Genomic DNA, 21,759 nt, shown 5'->3' with positions numbered 1-21,759 from the left:
CATTGACATTTTATTTCCCCCCCTTTCTTTCACTATTCCGGTCGACTTTCTAAATCTATTCAAATCTACTCTATTCAAATCTTATCTACTCTACTCACAATCTTCTCAAGAAACCCTAAGTCTATACTAATCTACATACAAGAACCCTGAATCGAAACCCCCTAATATACAAACCCGCAAATGTCAAATTCCTAATTTGCTTATATCTACTTGGTACTTTCATTTAGAATACTCGATTCTTGCAGAGAGGGCTTATATCTACTCGACTAGGAGGTGGAAGTACTGATAGCCCTAGAAGGGTTTCTGGGCAGAATTCACGTCCTGACCGCAGCGTTGAACAGTCACCACTACCTCCACACCACCAAACAAGGACCGGAAACAAAGGAAGTGGTGTTTCTTCTCCATCATGGGAAAGAAAGGGTTCTTCTGAAGGTACGCATGGCCTGGCTCCATTCACTCCAGGAAGATCCCGGTTGCGATCATCTGTTACTGGAGGCGATGAAACTGTAATATTCCTGCTCTCATCTCCTAGTCACTTAGCCTGGAAAAAATTATTACATTACTTCAATATGCCTGTCAAAAGTGTTAACTTCTTAGAATAGTTTATGTAGATCCACATTTTTTCTTCGATGTATTAATTGTTGAAAAAAAAAATTGAACCTCTGGCCAGTCCATCCTCCTAAAAAGTAACAATCTCTTCTTAATGCTCTTAGCAATGATAACGAAGAATCTATTTAACTAAATGACAGCACCAAAAAGATATAAACTAGCCCATGATGTAAAAAGATTCTTTCTCTAGTTCGTCCTCCAGGTCCTGTTCAGGAAGGATCTTCTTCTTTCTCTAGCAGTGTCAGAAGTTCATTGCCTCTTCCTCTCCCTCTGCATCCATAAGCAATATGCAAATGATAGAAATAAATCTTTGTTTGGCATGACATCATTTTCATGCATTCTTAGCTCTATAGTTCTAGACTCGTTTTGGGATATGTGGAAGTGATTAAACTAAGCTCTCATATCTAAACTATGCTCTCGACAATTTCCTTTCCTCATGTATTGACTTCTTTTTGTATTTGACAGCCTGATTATGGTCCTGTAGTTCCAAAGTTTGGTGACTGGGATGAAAGTGATCCTTCAGCAGGTGAAGGCTACACTCATATATTCAACAAAGTGCGAGAGGAGAAACTAAGTGAGACCGGAAAAGTACCAATTGTGCCAACGGAGACTTCTTATCCATCAACTGGTCAAAGGCAATATGCAAGAAGCAGTTCAAAGGTATTGCTCAATTTAGAAGTACGCAGTTTTAGTTCCTCCACAGTCTCGAAACTTATTAATTGTATCTCAAAAAAGTTAGCCAACTATGTTACTGTCATGTCTTAGCTCATCGATTACTGATTTTCTTAACAAATTTTTCTTATTACAGGGTTGTTTTTGCTTTCCATGGGGCAGAAAATGATATCTTCTTGGAACTATACACCAAAGAGTTTGCCAGGGTGTGTATATATACTACTATGTATAGTTCAGAACTCAAGGCTCTCTTAGAGCAAATGCAGTCAAACTTTTTAGCATGTGCATTTTCTACCAAGGAAATCATATTTGCTCTTTATAGAAGTGCAGTCATTGGAAAATCAGTATTAACTTCAGGAACATTATTTTTGCATCATTTGTGTAATTACAATTAAGCTAAGGTGCAGATATTTTTTACCTCTTTATATTCACAATAGATAACATAGTTTTGGGCCAGTCCAAAATTAATGGATTGGGCTGGAGTCCATAAGTATTTTATCAAACTATCAGTGGTTTTGAAATTCATTACTTTTTTCGAATTACTTAATAGATGTACGTTCTATTTAAAAAATTATATTTGTTTTGCGAAACATGTTTTGTAGAATAAAATGTTTTGTAATATTTTAGTCAGAGAACTTACAGTTCTCAAAATTTTCAATAAAATCATGGTTTTCATAACATGATTTAACAAAACATTCATTAATTTTACCAGCAAAATATGTATGATTTCCCAATTTCAAAGAAACGTTGATGTTGATATATAAATTGATTTACTTATTCTTCTACTAAATAAACACTTTTATTCCAGCCAACTGACAAGTCGGTTGGCATTATATAATCCTAATATGATTCATAGGAGTTTTTTCTTATAATTTTTAATATTCTAATCCTAAATTGTTTCGGATTCGACATGCACGCATCTATAAATATAGTTTTCTAGCCTCTTTAAACAATACCTGATCACAAGAGGTATCGTGAAGCTCCTGATTATTCAGACTATAGAAAAAGCCTCAGCACAACAATGGCTAACAATAGGTATCGAATTTACGGAAACGAGCCTGGTGATTATTTGAAAGGATTGGATTTTTTGGAGTGCAGGAGGCTGAAGCGCCAGGAACTTCGAAAGGATTTACGGAACAGTATTTGGAATTCGACTCCTAGTCCTCCGAGAAACGAAAACGATACGTGTGAGTTTGATGATGAGGATGTGGAAAGAATAGATGACAAGGATAAAGAAGTTGTTATGTCTAGCAGTGAGTCTGAATTATATGTTTCGAGAAGTATGAGGAAGAGGAGGACTCGTAGGACATTGAAGCGTAAGAGTAAGAGGAGATATCGAGAGAGTGATCAGTCTGATGATAGTAGTGATGATTATAGTAGTAGTGATTCAGAGGAAGAGTATAGGAGGCAGAAAAGGAAACGAGCAAGGCGGAAGATTAGTAGGCGTGGGAGGAAGAGGAGAGATTTTTCGAGTGATGAGAGTAGTGAGACTAGTGAAAGTAGTGAGGATTCTGATGTGAGAAAAAAAATTGTGCTGTTGAAGAACAAGAAGGATTCTGATGAGAATAATAATAGTGAGTTGTTTGTGTTTGAAGAAACCAAAGGTGCTTTGGAAGGTGAAAACGCAGTGATTGGACCGATGCCTTTGCCCAAGCCAGAAGGACATATTAGTTATGGAGGTGCACTTAGGCCTGGTGAAGGAGATGCTATTGCTCAGTATGTTCAGAAAGGGAAGCGCATTCCACGTAGAGGTGAAGTTGGTCTTTCGGCTGATGAGATATCTAGGTTTGAGAGTGTCGGGTATGTGATGAGTGGTAATAGGCACTCGAGGATGAATGCTGTTCGGATCAGGAAAGAAAATCAAGTTTACAGTGCTGAAGATAAAAGGGCGTTGGCAATGTTTAACTACGAGGAGAAGGCAAAGCGTGAACAGAAGGTAATGGCTTCTTTGCGAAATCTGGTGCAGCGTGCAGGCCCCTCTAATGATCCGTTTGCTGATGGGAGGCCTGCTGAAGATGCACATGATTGATTCTCCCAAATGTTCTATTTAATCTTTCTACTCTGTTTCAATTGGTAGTTCATGTGGTTTTTGATTAAACGTCCTAGGGTTGTGCAGCTTGCTTGGATAAAGCTGCCTTACTATTGCAAAGTGTTCTCAGTTTGGTTCACAATTTCCAGTTTTCTGATAACTGTAGTGTAGTGGGTTGTTCACGAACCGAGCTGTTCGTGAACAAGCTCGAGCTCAGCTCGTTAAGAGCTCGTTCGGCTAGGCTCGTTAATGAACTCGAGCTCGAACTCGAACAAATAAATGTATTAGTTAAGCAAAACGAGTTCGAGCCAAGTTTTGGGTTGTTCGGCTCGAGCTTGGCTCGGCTCGAGCTTGGCTCGGCTCGAGCTTGGCTCGGCTCGAGCTTGGCTCGGCTCGAGCTCGCTCGTTAAAATTCGAAAAAATTCTAATATATCTTGAATATTTGTATGTGATATGATTTTTTTTAAAAAAAATCTGAATTCACTGTATTTTTTCATCTTCCAACGATCATTTTGCATAACATATGTGATATATTTTGACATGATTTAGAATTTTTTTATTTTAGTTTCTAATTTTAAAATCTGGCTTCATAATTATATTTTAGTTAAGATTTTTTATAATATTTTTCATCGATCCAACCGTTTAGAAGTCATAAAATATATAATTTAATGACATAACCAAAGTTTCACATCAAAACAATTTTATTTTATTTTCTATTTTAACGGTCAAGCATTGGTTTGACTAGTAACGCTAACTAGTATTAAGTCCACATTTGTTGTTTCGATTATTTTAAAAATATTTATATCGATCCAACCATATAGAGATCATAAAATATATATTTTATTGATATAACCAAAGTTTCAAATCAAAATAATTTTATTTGGTTTGCTATCTTAACAGTCAAACTTTAGTTTGACTAGTACAAGTAACTATTGTTTAGCCTGTGTTTGTGTCTCAACTTATTTAAAATTATTTCTAATTGATCCAACTGTATGGATGTCAAAATAAATATATTTTAATGATATAACCAAATTTTAAATCAAGATAATTTTATTTGGTTTGTTATTTTAACAGTCAAGCATTAGTTTGATTATTACCGCTAACTAGTGTTTAGTCCTCATTTGCTGTAATGATTATTTAAAAGAAACTTTATATCGATCCAACCGTATGGATGTCATATATATATATATATATATATATTACTGATATAACCAAAGTTACAGATCAAAATAATTTTATTTAATTTGCTATTTTAACAGTCAAACATTAGTTTGACTAGTATTAGTAACTACTGTTTAGTCCTGTATTGGTGTCTCGACTTATTTAAAATTATTTCTTATTGATCCAACCATAAGGATGTCAAAATAAATATATTTTAATGATATAACCAAAGTTTCAAATCATGATAATTTTATTTGGTTTGTTATTTTAACAGTCAAACATTAGTTTGATTATTACCGATAACTAGTGTTTAGTTCTGATTTGTTGTTTTGATTATTTTAAAAATATTTTATATCGATCCAACTGTATGGATGTCATATATATATATTATTGATATAACCAAAGTTACAGATCAAAATAATTTTATTTGGTTTGCTATTTTAACAGTGAAACATTAGTTTGACTGATGCTAGTAACTAGTGTTTAGTCCTATATTGGTGTCTCGACTTATTTAAAATTATTTCTAATTGATACAACCGTATAGATGTCAAAATTAATATATTTTAATGATATAACCAAAGTTTCAAATCATGATAATTTTATTTGGTTTGTTATTTTAACAGTCAAACATTAGTGTGATTATTACCGCTAACTAGTGTTTAGTCCTGATTTGTTGTTTTGATTATTTTAAAAATATTTTATAACGATCCAACCATATGGATGTCATAATATATATTTTATTGATATAACCAAAGTTACATAGCAAAATAATTTTATTTGGTTTGCTATTTTAACAAGTGAAACATTAGTTTGACTGATGCTAGTAACTAGTGTTTAGTCCTATATTGGTGTCTCGACTTATTTAAAATTATTTCTAATTGATACAACCGTATAGATGTCAAAATTAATATATTTTAATGATATAACCAAAGTTTCAAATCATGATAATTTTATTTGGTTTGTTATTTTAACAGTCAAACATTAGTGTGATTATTACCGCTAACTAGTGTTTAGTCCTGATTTGTTGTTTTGATTATTTTAAAAATATTTTATAACGATCCAACCATATGGATGTCATAATATATATTTTATTGATATAACCAAAGTTACATAGCAAAATAATTTTATTTGGTTTGCTATTTTAACAGTCAAACTATGTTTGACTGTTGCTAGAAACTAGTGTTTTGTCCTGTATTGGTGTCTCGACTTATTTAAAATTATTTCTCATTAATCCAAATGTATGGATGTCCAAATAAAAATATTTTAATGATATAACCAAAGTTTCAAATAAAGATAATTTCAGTTGTTTTATTATTTTAACAGTCAAACATTAGTTTGATTATTACTGTTAACTAGTGTTTAGTCCTGATTTGTTATTTTGATTATTTTAAAAATATTTTATATCGATCCAACCATACGGATGTCATAATATATATATTTATTGATATAACCAAATTTATAGAGCAAAATAATTTTATCGGTTTGCTATCTTAACAGTCAAATATTAGTTTGACTAGTACTAGTATCCAATGTTTAGTCCTGTATTGGTGTCTCGACTTATTCAAAATTATTTCTAAGTGATCCAACCGTATGGATGTCAAAATAAATATATTTTAATGATATAACCAAAGTTTCAAATAAAGATAATTTTATTTGGTTTCTTATTTTAACAGTCAAACATTAGTTTGATTATTACCTCTAGCTAGTGTTTAGTCTTGATTTGTTGTTTTGATTATTTTAAAAATATTTTATATCGATCCAACCGTATGGATATTATAATATATATATTTTATTTATATAATCAAAGTTACAAATCAAAATAATTTTATTTGGTTTGCCATTTTAACAGTCAAACATTAGTTTGACTAGTACTAATAACTAGTGTTTAGTCCTGTATTGGTGTAACGACTTATTTAAAATTATTTATAATTTGTTTAACCATATGGATGTCAAAATAAATATATTTTTATGATATAACCAAATTTTTAAATCAAGTTAATTTTATTTGGTTTGTTATTTTAGCAGTCAAGTATTAGTTTGACTATTACCACTAACTAGTGTTTAGTCATTAATTGGTGTTTCAATTTTTTTAAAAATATTTTTCATCGATCCAATCATATAGATGTCAACATATATATATTTTAGAGATATAACCAAAGTTTCAAAAAAATAGATTTATTTGATATGTTATTTTCACAGTCAAACAGCGGTTGACCTGAATTTTTTCGAACTCGGCTCGGCTCAACTCGGGTCGTTTATGTTCGGGAACAAACTCGTGTTCGGCTCGTTAGATAACGAGCTCAAGCTCGAACACGATTTTTGTTCAATAAGAAAGCTCGGCTTAGCTCGGTTCATCAGAAAAAAAATCAAAACTTGGCTCTGTTCGATCAAAACTTGGCTCCGCTGGGTTCGTGAACAGCCCTTCTCAAGTACAATGACAAGCAAACCACCCTTGCACTTAAATTTTCACTTCTGTCTTGTCGAATATGAATTTAACAGTGGCACAATATTAAAGCTTTTTAATAGGTTTAAATATAACGCAATATATCAATTTAATCATCAAATTTAACGGAGTATCATTTAAATTACTAAAGTCATAATAAATATCAAACAGATACCTTAAAATATATGTCCGAGAATTAAAAATTATTTTATGGAGTTCTATATATTTTTCTTGAATTCTATTACAATAAAATAAAAATGTATGAATTCTCGTATTATAGATAATATAGTAATATTTTTAAAAATTTATCTACTATTTAATTTTAATTTTACAGTTATTTTATTTATTTAAATAAAAATAATAAGTAGATCAATTTTTAAAAATCTCACTATATAATCTAAAATACTATGAATTCATAACTTTTCATTTGGTTATAATAGAATTTAAGAAAAATATTTAGAATTTCATAAAATAATTTTTAATTCTCGAAAATACATTTTGAGTTACCAATTTGATATTTTTATTAATTTGGTGATCCAAATGATACCACCTTAAGTTTGATGATTAAACTAATATATAAACTTCAGTTAAGTGACCACTTTGATATTTAATCCCTTTTAATCACAGTTTGAATGAAGATGCCCGCATTAGACTTGCCAATTCGGATAACCAGTTCGGTTTGGGATCAGATCAGTTTCAGATCAGATGCACTTTTGCATTATGATATATTTGAAGACCATTCGAAGCCGATCAGATGTGATTCGGTTCAGATCTAATTTATTATTTGATTTTGATCAGTTCCAAGTTATAATCGAATCTTGTATTTCAGATAATTTTTGGTTAAATTTTCGGTTCCAGACCCATTTTGTCAGGTCTACCCGGCATTATGACATGTAAAGGCAAGTTTAAACAACTTTTATAAAAAAACAGAAACGTTACTATTTTTCTTAAAAGGCCGCTAATAGTTAGGCCCGTGGGCTGTTATTTAATTCCTAATTCTTTTAATAACACATTTTAAGCTATTTATTAATTTGTTAACACTCTTTTTAAGTTCAAGAATTATTAAGAACGCGAACTAAAAATTACATATTTATGATAATATAAATAAGAAATGCGTTTTAGTGTGATATAAATGATCATTTTTTTGAATTATGATATTTTGGATCATTTTCATTGATATGGTGGTAAACTACAAAATCCCTATTTTTCTTTTCATTTTTACATTATTAACAAGGAAGCCCCGCTATAACCTTTTAATATCTACATTGCTGAGATTGAATTACAAGATAACTTAAATTTGATTGTACTAAATTGTATTGAGATAGTCTTTTTGAGAACATATGTTTCATTTAAAATAGATTAGTCGAGTGGTTATCAAATTTTCAAATTTATACTAACATTTGAGTTCAACATTTCAAATAAAATATAAATTTCGAAACAAGGCACTCAGTACACGTTTGGAAAATTTTAAAATAAGTAACTTATGACTTAAAATGAATAAGTGACTTACAAGTAATAAATGTATTAATAGTTATAAGCTATTAAGTGTTTGGATAATTTTATTTAGAATTCAGAATTTTTTAACCTAAATGAAGTAAAATAAATAATATATATATATATATATATATATATATATTATTCTAATTCATAAATTTTAAATTACATTAACATTTAAAAAGATATATTTTAAAACTAAAGTTAATAAAAACAATGAAAATTAAAATAAGTTGAAAAAAGTACGTCTCTACTAATACTCAATATATTATCTTCTAATTATAAATTCAACTTATAAATTGAGTAAACAAACACTCATTGATAAATTTTTACGGGCTTATAAGTAAGAATATTCTTTAGTCTTTTTTTTATATATATTCAATTTAGCCAAAAAAAAGAATCTGACTTATAAGCGCGCTCCTAATAGGCCCTTAATATTCTTCTTTAATATAAGTCAATTACAAAATTTCTATTTCATTAAAGAATTATACTCATATTCCTTTATAAACAATCATAATACTTTTGCTTTGCATCTTCTAGCCTAATGGAGTAACTTATTCAAAGGCGAAGTAGTATATATCATCATTCATATTTATCTCTTAGTATAATGTACAGGAACTTGCACAACGCATATTTCAACCTTAAATTTATATTGTTTAGTAAGTATAGTTGCGACCATTTTCTAACTGACGACTCATCCAACCACGATCATTGATGGACATCTACATGTTTGCAAATATAGAATTTTAACTTAACATTTTCAACTAAAATATAAAAATTTAAAATATATCAAATTTAATGAAACTAATACATAGATGATGAACACAATAATCAATATTCACATTATATATTGAGCATATACCTCTACTTGTCCAACATTCAAATAAAAAATGAAAAATTACACTTAACTATTTCATTGTTTAACATACATATACATTCGTATGTAACTAAAAACATGTAATATATTAAAACTTATGATTTTAAGTCAAATACCCTCTTTGTTGTGCTTGTACCTTGTCTTGTTCGATTTATCTCTCTAGAACTTATATCTCGTAAATACATAACCAAGAATATTGTAAATATGGGTACTAGATCTTATTTATGGCTCAGGAGCAAATCCAACCTAATATGTAGATTCCGGTCATTTTGTTCTTCAATGTGACATGTCATCTCTATCAATCAATAGCATTGCTGCACTGCATTACAATGTTGGTGCGTGCATTAAATGCACGTACACGCACTTCCAACTGCCCCTTTTCCCACCGATTTTGGTCGTTTGGTGGTTTATATTTCAAACTAACTTATTTCCAACCAATTAAGCCGTCTTTCAATTTTACGTGGACTGCTATATATATGGCTTTTGGTCAGGACCCACAAAAAATTAACTAACCAAAATCAATTGATTATGATGGTATTTCCAACCAATGCTTCAGATGGTGTATATTTTATTATTAAAAAAATAACCTTCTCATATCAGTGTTGCTGAGATTGATTTACAGGATAACTTAAGTCTAAATATATTAAGATTGTATTGAGAGAGTCTTCTTGAAGATATATGTTTCATTTCAAATGAGATAATTCAAGCTGTTACTAAATTTTCAAATTTGTACTAACATTTTAATTCAATATTTTGAATAAAATATAAAATTCTAAACAAGGCACACTTCTATTCTTATTTAACATAAGTCAACTACAAATTTTTTATTTTATTGAAGAATTATACTCAAATTTTTTGATAAACAATCCTAATACTTTTGGTTTACATCTTCTAGCCGAGTGGAGTAACTTATTCAAAGTGGAAGTAGTATATATCATCATTCATATTTATCTCTCAGTATAATGTACAGGAACTTGCACAAAGCATATTACAATCCTATCTTGATACGTAAGTTTACATGCGACCATTTTCTAACCAAAGACTCATCCAACCATGGTCATGACCATGGTTGGACATCTACATATTTACAAGTATAAAATATTAACTTAACATTTTCAACTAAAATATAAAAAATTAAAATATATCAAATTTAATGAAACCAATGCATAGATGACGAACACAATGATAAATATTCACATTATATGTTGAGCATATACCTCTACTTGTCTAACATTCAAATAAGAAATAAAAAATTGCACTAAACTATTTTATTGTTTAACTTACATATACATTCATATGTAACTAAAAGCATGTATAATATTTTAAAACTTACAATTTAATGAGTAAAACACCCTCCTTATTGTGCTTGTCTCCTTTGATTTATCTCATTAGAAGTTATATCTCATAAATAAACAACCAAGAAGATAATAAATATGGGTACTAGATCTTATCTATGGCTCAGGAGCAAATCCAAGTGAATATGTAGATTTCGGTCATTTTGTCCTTCAACGTGACATGTCATCTTTATAAACCAACAATATTGCTACGCTGCATTACAATGTTGGTGAGTGCATTTCCAACTGTCCCTTTTTCAACCTGTTTCGGTCATTATGGTAATGTATATATTGAAATAACTTATTTCCGACCAATTCAGCCATCTTTTGATTTTACGTGGACTGCTATAGGGTTGTTGGTCAGGACCTACAAAAAAAATTAACCAACTGAAATCAGTTGATTATGATGGTATTTCCAACCGATGCTTCAGTTGATTTTTTTCGGCCGAAAAAGAAAAGAGAAACCGACAAACCGTGGGTCGATACGTGGTTGGTTCTGATTAAAATTGTGAACAATCATGTCGGTTGGTTATATTCGGTTGAATCTGAGGACCAAAACCAACCAACACGTGACAATCATAATTGTGATGGTCATTTATTACCCCTTTTTCTTGTAGTGTGAAACTATACAAGATTAGTTAAAAATGACGTGTCATGTACGATACACTATAAACTAAAGATCCTAGGTGGAAAAGGTTATTACCAACAAGAATTCAGAAATCGGAAACACATAATTGAGTTTCAAAAAATATGATCTGCAGTGCAATTAGTAGCACCATGTATTAGGTTTTTACAATACAGTAAATAATTCTCTATGGTCAAATGTCACATGTCAAAATAAATTGATCTTGATCTTGTGAAAACATCAAAGTCAAAATTTATAAAATATAGAGTAAGAACAATACGCATGTGTATTTAGAGTTAGAGTTTTGCATACAAGCAAGAAGAAATAATTGCATTAATTCTCAAGATGTTAAGTGATTACAAGTACTTTAAATAAACAAAACCTTACAAAGTGGTAGCAACAAAATAGAAGTCAAGTAATTGACTCCTAGCATAACTCCGCTACTCCTAATTTCATCATAAACATTCCTAAAAACTCTTTAACAAAAATACGACTTAGTCTAACAGCTTTTTATAAAGAACTTATCAACTACTTATTATATTTATTATTTAAGATATGTTTAGATTAATTTTTGACAATATAAAATACTCTAAATATCTTCACGTATTTTTGTACGATTAATGGTCCTTCACACATATATGTCGCCAAATGTTATTCCACAAAAGTTGAGATAATTAATGATGGGGTTAGCAGTACTTCGAGATTTTTAATGGCTGCTCTCGCCATTCTGAATTAAACATACTATTGGTTATAGGCCCAATAAGGCCCATTGAACGAAAACCCATTAAGCGGTTGTGCTACTAGGCCGAAGGACCTCCAGGCCTGCGCCGCCGAGACCCATGGAAGCAGCCCAGGCCGAGGCCTGCTACTCGCGGACCGTTGGACAATGCAAGGGACATAACGCCCCCTTTTCACTCCCTCATTAATGGTTGGTAACGGAAGAACATTCATGGCATGATTGGGTATAAAAACCCTTGTGAAGTAAGATAAAACATACACACTCTCAACACTTTCTGCTCTTGTATTACTACCCTAATTTTACAGCCAGATTCTGATTCTCACGCCGGAGGTGAATCGGGGGTCCAAACCCTCGCATTCTCTTCACTTTCAGGTATGGCCGAAGCCTTCTTCAACCCAGCCGAAGCCTGTTCATACCACCGAAGGATCTGGGCATAACATTTGGCGCCGTCTGTGGGAATACGAGAGTTACAAGTTGAGAAAATGACAGAAATTCATGAGCATTCACCGCCACCTGATTTTACCAATAAGGGACAACCATCCTCCCTAGTCGACGAGGACGGGGTTATCACGTTAACCTCTGAAGAAGAGGCCTTACTCCTAAAGATTCGGGCAGAAAAGGCCGCGGAGAAGGGTAAGTCCAAAGTTGATAAGATTGACAAGGAAGCAGAAGCGCGAGCCAAGAAAAGAGAAGCTGATGCCCTCCGACTCAAAGCCTTGCAACTGTAGAGGGAAGAAATTGAACTGCAAGAACAAGCCTTGAGAGAAGCGATGCGGGCCGAAGAGACCGGAGGAGCACACAAGGATAGAAGGGAACGAAGGGCGTATGACGAAGAAGATGAGTTTGACTCTGATTCGCATCCCCGAAGGAAGAGGGCTAAGCAACCCTACTCTTCCGATTTAGATGACGAGCTCAATTGATCCCGCCTCAGGCTCAACCGCTTAGAGAAGGCCCTCTTCGGTGATAGGAGGCCCGATCGAGAACCTGTTGTAACACAAGAGATTGAACTGTACCGACCCCCTCCGGGCGAAGAGAGACAATTCCCAAGATGAGCGAGTTCAACGGGAAAGGGGACCCCGAGGACCATTGTGAAAAGTATGAACTCCTGATGGTTGGGATGGGCCACAACGATATAATGCTGTGCAAAATGTTCAAGACTTATCTCAAAAGGTCTGCCTCGATGTGGTACAAATCCCTGAAGCCTCGGTCTATCGGGTCTTACGAGCAGTTGAAGAGGAAATTTTTAAAGTACTACTCGCACCTGTGCCGAAAGGCGAAGGACACCGAAGCCTTGGTCCATTGTCGGCAGAGTGCGAATGAGGAGCTGGGTGATTATCTTGCTAGATTCAAGGAAGAAGCGGGAATGGTCACCAATCTGGACAAAATCAAAGCTATGGGCTTCCTAACGGTGGGGCTAGACCCCTATAAAGGTAAAAACCTTCGTTCATCTCTTTACGATTTCCCCCCAAAATCCCTAAATGATATATATGTGAGAGGCGAGAATATTCGCCGCAAGATGGAAAGTATTGGGGGATATAAAGACACAAGAAGGGATGACCGATCAAAGCGAGCCGACAGATATGAGGGCTCAAGATCAGGATCTGACCGGAGGGATAGCAGAAAGGAAGGAAGGAAGGAAACAGATCGTGGGGTTGAACGACGTCGAGATAGAGATTCGGCCGTGTTCACTCCTTTGAATGCGCCGATCTCTAAGATTCTCCATGAGATAAAAGGCAAGCCGGGATTTGTTCACCCCGCCAAGATGAAGGTCCCGAACCACAAGAAGAACCCCGATAAGTACTGTGACTATCACAGGGACAAGGGGCATAACACAGATGAATGCTACCACCTCAAGAAGTTCATTGAGCGCATGATCAAAGACGGCGAGCTTAATCAGTTCGTCCGAGATCTGAGAGATAGATCGGGGCCGAAGGAAAACCCAGAGGAGGAAGTAGAGGCCGATGAGCCAGAACGAAGGGACAGGATAAAGGGGTGAAGTAAAAACTATATCTGGGGGGAGCATCCTGGATAAGGATAGCAAGACTGCAAAGAAGATGTACGCCCGACAGGTGTACAATCTGTATCAGTTCGGGCAAGCAAAGCCCCACATGCCCATGACCTTCAGCACTGAAGACTATGAGGATGTCATTCGCCCGCACGAGGACCCTTTGATCATCAATCCTATCATCGGGCAAAATAAAATATGGAAGGTGATGGTGGATACCGGCAGCTCAGCCAATATACTATTCCACAAAACCTACTGTAAGATGAACTTGGCGGGAGAGCAACTAGAGCCCTGCAATGAAGCCCCCCTCTATGCAATCGGAGACCATCCAATTCAGTTCGAGGGAACGATTACCCTTCCGGTCCTCCTGGGCAAGTTGCCGTATACCGCCAAGAAGTTGGTGAAGTTCTACGTGGTTCGGATTGAAAGCCCGTACAATGCAATATTTGGCAAGCCCTTCTTATCTAGTTTCGAAGTAGTGGAGTCCATACCTCACCTCAAACTCAAGTTCTCAACTGAAAAAGGGGTAGGAAAACTGCCCGAATCATAATGCTCGAAGACCTTGAGAAAGATCAAGAATATGAAGGGCCGGATGAAACCGGAAAGAGGAAGCGGGCAGAATCCGAACCCAGCGGGAGTCGGGAAACATTGAACATTGAGTTGGAAAAATTTGGTGCTGATCTCTCGAGTCCTATCGCCGAACCCGCGGCAGAGACTGAAGAAGTAGAGTTGTACGCAGGCCATTCGGGAAAGATGGTACGGATAGGCAAAGACATGGGGCCAGACCTGAAGGCGAAGGTAATAGCTGTCATTCAGCAATACCATGATGTGTTCACCTGGGGGCCCGAAGATATGCCCGGATTGGATCACAAGACGGCAACGCACTGCTTGAATGTGCAGCCTGAGGCCAAGCCGGTAAAGCAAAAGAAGAGGACATTTGCAGTCAAACGACAGAAGGTAATAGGGCCGAGGTGGAAAAACTTTTAGAGGCCAGATTTATCGAGGAGATCGAGTATCCTGACTGGCTAGCCAATGTGGTGGTCGTGAAGAAGTCGAACGGGAAATGGAGGATGTGCGTGGATTACACTGACCTCAACAAAGCATGTCCGAAGGATCACTACCCATTGCCTAACATCGACCAACTAATAGACGCAACCGCAGGATATGAGGTACTTAGTTTTTTGGATGCTTTTCTGGTTATCATCAAATTGCTATGAATGATAGGGATGTGCCCAAGACAGCGTTCATAACTCCGAAGGGGACTTATACTTATATTAAAATGCCCTTCGGACTGAAGAACGCTGGAGCCACATTCCAGCGAATGGTGAATAAAGTCTTCAAGGAGCAGATTGGAAGGAACATGGAAGCATACATGGATGATATGATAGTGAAGTCACTGTTCCAAGATCATGCCGATGACTTAAAGGAATGCTTTGAAACTCTCCGAAAGAACAACATGAGGATCATTCCGAACAAATGTACCTTCGGAGTCTCTAGTGGAAAGTTTCTCGGGTACATGGTCAGCGCCCGGGGGATAGAGGCAAACCCGAAGAAGATCGAAGCGGTTATCAATATGGAACCTCCCAAATGCATTAGAGATATACAGAAATTGACGGGCCGACTCGCCGCCCTTCGGCGTTTCATTTCCCGGTCAGCCGAGAAAGCACTTCCTTTCTTCGCCGTGCTCAAAGGGTCAAAGAATTTTGAGTGGGGGCCCGAATGCCAAAAGGCGTTCGAAGAAGTAAAGGAATATTTAACAAAGGCACCACTCTTGATGAAGCCCGATCCGAAGGAAACTCTTCAGCTTTATCTAGCTGTGTCTGACAGAACTCTGGGGGCCGTCCTTGTGAAGAATTATCAAGGCAATCAACATCCCGTGTTTTACGTGTCCCATGTTCTCAAGGACGCAGGGACAAGGTACCCCAACACCGAGAAATTCGCATATGGGTTGGTTATGGCCTCCCGAAAATTGCGACATTATTTTCAAGGCCGGATGATCCAAGTTATCACCGATCAACCTCTGAAGATGATTTTGACCAGGCCCGAAGCCTCCGGGAGAGTCGTAGCGTGGTCCATTGAACTCAGGGAATTTGATCTCGAATATGTCCCCCGAACGGCAATTAAGGCCCAGGCTTTGGTCGACTTTGTGGTTGAATGCGCATTCTCGGGTCCGAAGGATCTCTCGCCTGAAGAACAACTAATCCGGATCCCGGGGAAGTGGAAGCTCTTTGTAGACGGGTCGGTTGCCGGAAAAAAGTATGGGGCAGGCTAGATCCTCTCCAGCCCCGAAGGATTTGAATTATGCCAGGCCATAAGGTTCGACTTCCCCTTAACAAACAATGAGGCCGAGTACGAAGCCCTCCTCGCAGGAATGAAGCTTGCCCGAAGCCTCGAGGCGAAGCACCTAAGGGCCTTCAGCGACTCCATGTTGGTTGTGAAACATTTCACAGGGGAGTATGAACAAAGGGATCCCCGAATGAGAGCCTATGCTACTAAGGTACGAGAAGCTTCTTTATCATTTGAAACCTTTGAATTAAGTCAAATTGGCAGAGAAAACAATTCCAGGGCAGACGCACTTTCCAGGCTAGCTTCGGCCGAGACACAGAACATAACCGGTTCTATTTACCTCATCGAAGCCAAAATGCCTTCGATCGAAAAGAAAGAATGCCTAGAGATTCACCAGGGAAGCGACTGGATGACCCCCCTCAGGAACTTTCTGAAGAAGGGCATTCTGCCACCCAACCGGAAAGATGCTTTGAAGGTTAAATACAGAACATCAAGCTACACTATCATCAATGGGCGAATGTATCGCCGATCAGTAAGTTAACCCCTTCTACGCTGTTTGAACAGCGAAGAACAGCAACAGGCTTTGGAGGCAGTACACGAAGGAATTTGCGGCGAGCATCTGGCTGGTCGTTCCCTCGCCTTTAAAATTCTCCGACAGGGATTCTTCTGGCCCACTTTGAAAGCAGACGCCATCGACTATGCAAATAAATGCGTACAATGCCAGTTGTTCTCCACTGTCCCGAAACAACCTCCTGAAGAGATGACCTCTATACTAAGCCCAATTATGTTCGCCATATGGGCCGTGGATATAGTTGGCATACTTCCTACCAGCTCGAGGCAAGCGAAATACTGCATAATCGCCATTGACTATATGACTAAATGGGTCGAAGCCCGTCCTCTGTCAACCATAACAGAAGAAGCTGCTAAAAAGTTCTTCCTGGAACAGGTCATTCTCCGGTTTGGCATTCCGAAAACCTGCATCTCAGATAATGGAACTCAATTTGTTGGAAACAAATTCCGCAAGTTCCTGCACCACTTCGGAATCCAACAAAAATTTAGCTCAGTGGCCCACCCACAAGGAAATAGGGCGATTGAAGCGGCGAACAAGGTGATATTCCGTGGAATTAAGAAGAGGCTGGGCGAGGCAAAAGGAAGATAAGCGGAGGAACTCCCTTGGATCTTATGGGCTTACCGAACCACCCCCCGGACATCAACCAGAGAAACTCCTTTTAGAATGGCTTATGGCACCGAGGCCTTAGTTCCTGTCAAAGTGGGCTTGGAATCATACCGAACCGAGACCTACAATGTGGGAACTAATAGCTTCGGGTTGAAGGTGAACGTAGACTTGTTGGAGGAAGAAAGAGAAGCCGCCCATCAAAGGAACATGAGGTATTTACTGAAAGCGGCACAACACTATGACTCCAATATGAAGAAAAGGGCCTTCGGAGTAGGAGACCTAGTATTAAAGGAGTTGGCTGCATCTATGCCGACCAAGCAAGGAAAGCTCCAGCCAAACTGGGAAGGGCCTTACAAAGTGACCGAAGTCGTTCGCCCTGGAACCTATAAGCTCGAAACGTTGTCTGGCGAACAAATTAAAAACACTTGGCATGCCAGTCGCCTTCGGAAATTTTATCAGTCAGAAATTTCTAAAAAGCTTGTATTTCAATTATATGCGAAGAATGTAAGCAGTCTGATTAAATAAAGATGCATTTCCTGTCAAAATTTCTTTATTTATACATGCTGCGGTCGACCGAGTATTATCTGAGGGCGATCCTGAAGAAGATAAACACTTCGGCCGCCGCCATTGTCTAATTTGTTAACAGAAAAGACACAAGGGGCAATCACCCAAAAATCGAACATCATTACACTATATTGGCAACTTGGAATTGGTAAACACGAATTAAGGGCCTTAAGGGGCAATCCTAGAATAACGCCCTATCATTCGTCTTAACTTAATTATTTATTATTAATGAGGCCCAAGGAATCCCTGTCCCGGGGCGATCAAAGGAAGGACATGGTTCTTCGGCCTAGATAATGAAACAATTAATCCGACCAGGTTTAGGGGTGATCCCGAAGATGACCGCCGATCTAGGGGCGATCATAAAATGATCAACGCCCATGTTCCCTCGCCTGAATTAAGAAGGGATTAACAGCCCGAACCAAGCTTCGACCTTCAACCCTTGGGGCCGTAAGGGGTAGTGAGGCAGCAAAAAATTAAAATCATTATTAAAATCGTTAAGGCAAATGAATAAGCCGAAGATATGATTCATTTTATTCAATTCGATAAGATCGTTGAGGCAAATGAAGCCAGAGAGGCGATTCATTTTATTATTAAAATCGTTAAGGCAAATGAATAAGCCGAAGATACGATGCATTTTGTTTAATTTGATAAGATCGTTGATGCGAATGAAGCCAGAGATGCGATTCATTTTATTATTAAAATTGTTGAGGCAGAATAAGCCGAAGATATGATTCATTTTATTCAATTCGATAAGATCTTTGAGGCGAATGAAGCCAGAGATGCGATTCATTTTATTATTAAAATTGTTGAGGTAGAATAAGCCGAAGATACGATTCATTTTTAAGGCGAACAATTAAATGCAGTCGGACAATGCTGATGAAAAACAGATGCATTAAAATATAAAACCCCGAAGGCTAGTTAAATTACAAAGAGTACCAACTACAAAGAGTACCAACTACTACCAATTACAAAGAGTACCGATTACAAAAAATAGAAATACAGGAAGATGAACGAAGAATGCCGCTGCAAGATTTGGGTAAGACCATGGAAACACCAATGGCAAACTTCGCAACAAGATCATCTTCAGTCATGTCAAGCACCTCAGTGCTGAAGGTTTAGGCTTGAGGGTCTTCATCCGAGAGCTCTTCGTCTTTACCGGAGGAGACAGGAGGGACTTCGATTGCTGGACGACCGATAGGATCTTCCAAGCTGTCGTCCAGCAACTGCTTATAGTCCCAGTTCAGGCCATGGGCCTTCTCCAGGACATAATCAGCGCCGAACTGGAAACAGCGCTCCTCAGTCCGGTCCAGCTGTTTCTGCTTTTTCCGAAGCTCCTTTCGGGACCTTTTCAGCTGGACGTTCCGATGGGAGATCCTCCGGTTCGCCCTCTCCAGCTCGGTCTCCAGCCGGGATCTATCCTTCTTCAGCTCAGCGGCTTCGACCTCGTTCTGGGATTTCACCCTCACGAGCTCCTCCTCGGCCGCCGCAGCCCTCCTCTCCAACTCCTTCACCTCGGCCATGCGAGTCTCCATATCTTTAACCTTGTCCTCCACGGCTGCGGCCCAAGGGGCAGCCTATAAAAAGACGACAAAAACATTACTAAAGGATGCCGAAAAGAAAAAAGTGGAAGAAAAATAAAAGGTTAAAAACATACCAAGGACAGGAAGGACAGAAGCTCCGTGCAGGCTTCGGTAGCAGAAGCCGAGGCAAAAGTCGGGAGATCGACCGGGAGCTGAAGACCATGGCAGAGGTCCGAAGCCACCTCCTTCGTGGACTGCCGAGCAGGGTACACCGTATGGTCGGACGTAATCACTCCCCACCCCGGGAGATAAGAACGCACTATCCCCTCCTTGCTCCTGGTCCTCTTGGAAGGGTTCCCCTCTCCCATGTACTCCAGATCGTCCCCCTCCTCGGCCTCAGAAGCCACTCGAGATTGACGGGGCGACGAAGGCTTCTCGGTCGGGGCCCTTTCACCCGTGCCCTCAGATGGATCGGGCATAGCCCCCTTGTCGGCCGCCTTCTTCGCCGCCTCTTCGGCCGCCCTTTTCTCGGCCGCCCTGGCCTTCTTTCTCTCGATCAGGGCCTCCCTTGAAGACACTGTAATAAGAAGGGAAAACAAGTCAGTCCAAGCATATATATAGTCGAATGCATAAAAAGAAATGGAAATACAGGCGTGGGGACAACACTAAAAGACCAAAGAAGAAGTTTTGTTACCCCCACCCCACAAGCTGAAGAGCCAATCCTTATCCCGAAACTCTTCGGGACCCAGCTTCTTCACATTGACGTCCACCAACGCCGTGTAACTATCCTTCTCCTCCAAGGTCAAGCTTGGCATGAGAAGCATAGCGGGGTTTACATCCCGCCAAACCGACATGGCCGACAACCCCGGGCCACTCATATAGCACCAATGTGTGTGAGTGGACTTATTGTTCGAATTGGTCGCCGTCCAATCGGGTCGCCCTGCCCGACGAGCGATGATGTAAAAACCCGCACTCTTCGGATTCCTCCTAAAATCGTAATGGTACCAGAATAGGCGAGTGTTGGGTGCGATCCCGGCGTGTAGACACCTGTTCTAGAAATAGTTGATATGGATGAACCCGTTCGGATCCATCTGCCCGAGGGCGATACCCATCTGGAAGAAGAGGTACTTGATCAGCTTCAAGGGCGGCACCCTCAAGCCGCATTTGAAGGCCGCCTCTGAAATCCCTACGGCGCAGCCTCCATATCTATCCGGCACCCCGGGAGTGTCGAAGATCCTCTCGCCTTCCCTCGGCGCATACAGCCAACAAAGTCCTCGGGGAACCGAATAATCATCGTACATCTGAACGACGCGCCCTTTCGTCAGTTCAGATCTATTATTGGCTGCGGGATAGTCGGCAGCCGAACCATATAGGGCCCGTCCCGTCCGCTCAGGGCGAATGGAAGATGTTCCCACCAAGCTGTTGGATAAGGGGTCCCAAGAATCCGGGGGGCGTTCTACTCGGTCCATATCCCTGTATCAGGAACAGAGAGACATTAGTCCATGTACTCGGATTAGCAGATAAAAGAAAAAATAAACACCCGAGTACACGTCCCAGGACCGAACGAACCAGAACCCCAGAGGCTGTTTTCGAAGGCTGCTCCCGAGCCAAGCCCACCCGAAGGATGTTCTTGCCTATAGAGCCTTACGCAAACATCGCTCCAGACCACCTGTTTAAGCCCTGGGTCGACTCCCGAAGGGTGTTCTAAAACCAAGAAATCCCGAAGAACGTTCTTGGTCATAAAACACCTCGCATGCCATCTTTAAACCCTTGAGGCCTCCTCAGAATTGGTAAAACCCAGAAACCTATGTTACCTACCCAAAAACCCCAGAAAAACACAATAGCACACACAAAAACCCAGAAAATCCCCATAAACCCAGAACCAAAGTTCGCATGCAAACTCTATAAAACACGGGAAACTAATATGCAAACTTAAAACTGGAAAACATGAAGAGAAACTTACTTATTTGAAGGTGCTCTTGGATTGAAATGGGATGATTTGGGAAGACGGAGTTGCTGTTGCCCGTGATTGAGAGATTCTCCGCGATTTGTCACTGTGTGTGGAGAAGCTAAAGTGATAAAAAGGAAATGAAACCTACAAATGGGCTTATATAGGCGCCTAAAATTAATTTAGAGAAGCGACGTTTGGGGGTTTTTGAAATGGACGTCCCAGATCAAGACGGTTGGCATTCAACGACAGAGATTAAGTCATGAAACGACGTGC

At 38.4% G+C, this 21,759-nt stretch overlaps 4 protein-coding genes and 1 long non-coding RNA gene across 5 annotated transcripts; all 5 read left to right on the top strand.

The window, feature by feature from the left end:
* Window positions 1–347: 347 nt before the first annotated feature.
* On the top strand, window positions 348–1,706 carry LOC141700839 (uncharacterized). The gene is made up of 3 exons (XR_012566547.1): window positions 348–506; window positions 1,075–1,269; window positions 1,418–1,706. It is a non-coding gene; the product is annotated as an uncharacterized LOC141700839 (long non-coding RNA).
* Window positions 1,707–2,250: 544 nt separating this feature from the next.
* Window positions 2,251–3,638, top strand: LOC141700840 (uncharacterized). Its single transcript, XM_074504524.1, has one exon. The coding sequence runs from the start codon at window positions 2,303–2,305 to the stop codon at window positions 3,308–3,310; it is 1,008 nt and encodes a 335-aa protein (XP_074360625.1). The 5' UTR covers window positions 2,251–2,302; the 3' UTR covers window positions 3,311–3,638.
* Window positions 3,639–13,031: 9,393 nt separating this feature from the next.
* Window positions 13,032–13,979, top strand: LOC141700831 (uncharacterized). Its single transcript, XM_074504517.1, has one exon. The coding sequence runs from the start codon at window positions 13,032–13,034 to the stop codon at window positions 13,977–13,979; it is 948 nt and encodes a 315-aa protein (XP_074360618.1).
* Window positions 13,980–14,037: 58 nt separating this feature from the next.
* On the top strand, window positions 14,038–14,538 carry LOC141700830 (uncharacterized). Its single transcript, XM_074504516.1, has one exon. The coding sequence runs from the start codon at window positions 14,038–14,040 to the stop codon at window positions 14,536–14,538; it is 501 nt and encodes a 166-aa protein (XP_074360617.1).
* A 2,970-nt stretch (window positions 14,539–17,508) lies between these two features.
* Window positions 17,509–17,976, top strand: LOC141700829 (uncharacterized). The gene has a single exon (XM_074504514.1). The coding sequence runs from the start codon at window positions 17,509–17,511 to the stop codon at window positions 17,974–17,976; it is 468 nt and encodes a 155-aa protein (XP_074360615.1).
* Window positions 17,977–21,759: the final 3,783 nt, after the last annotated feature.

Source organism: Apium graveolens, unplaced genomic scaffold, assembly GCF_009905375.1.
Source record: "Apium graveolens cultivar Ventura unplaced genomic scaffold, ASM990537v1 ctg2959, whole genome shotgun sequence".
NCBI classification, from domain to species: domain Eukaryota; kingdom Viridiplantae; phylum Streptophyta; class Magnoliopsida; order Apiales; family Apiaceae; genus Apium; species Apium graveolens.
Note: the sequence above shows the minus strand (reverse complement) of the source record. Positions and strands in the feature narration are given on the sequence as shown.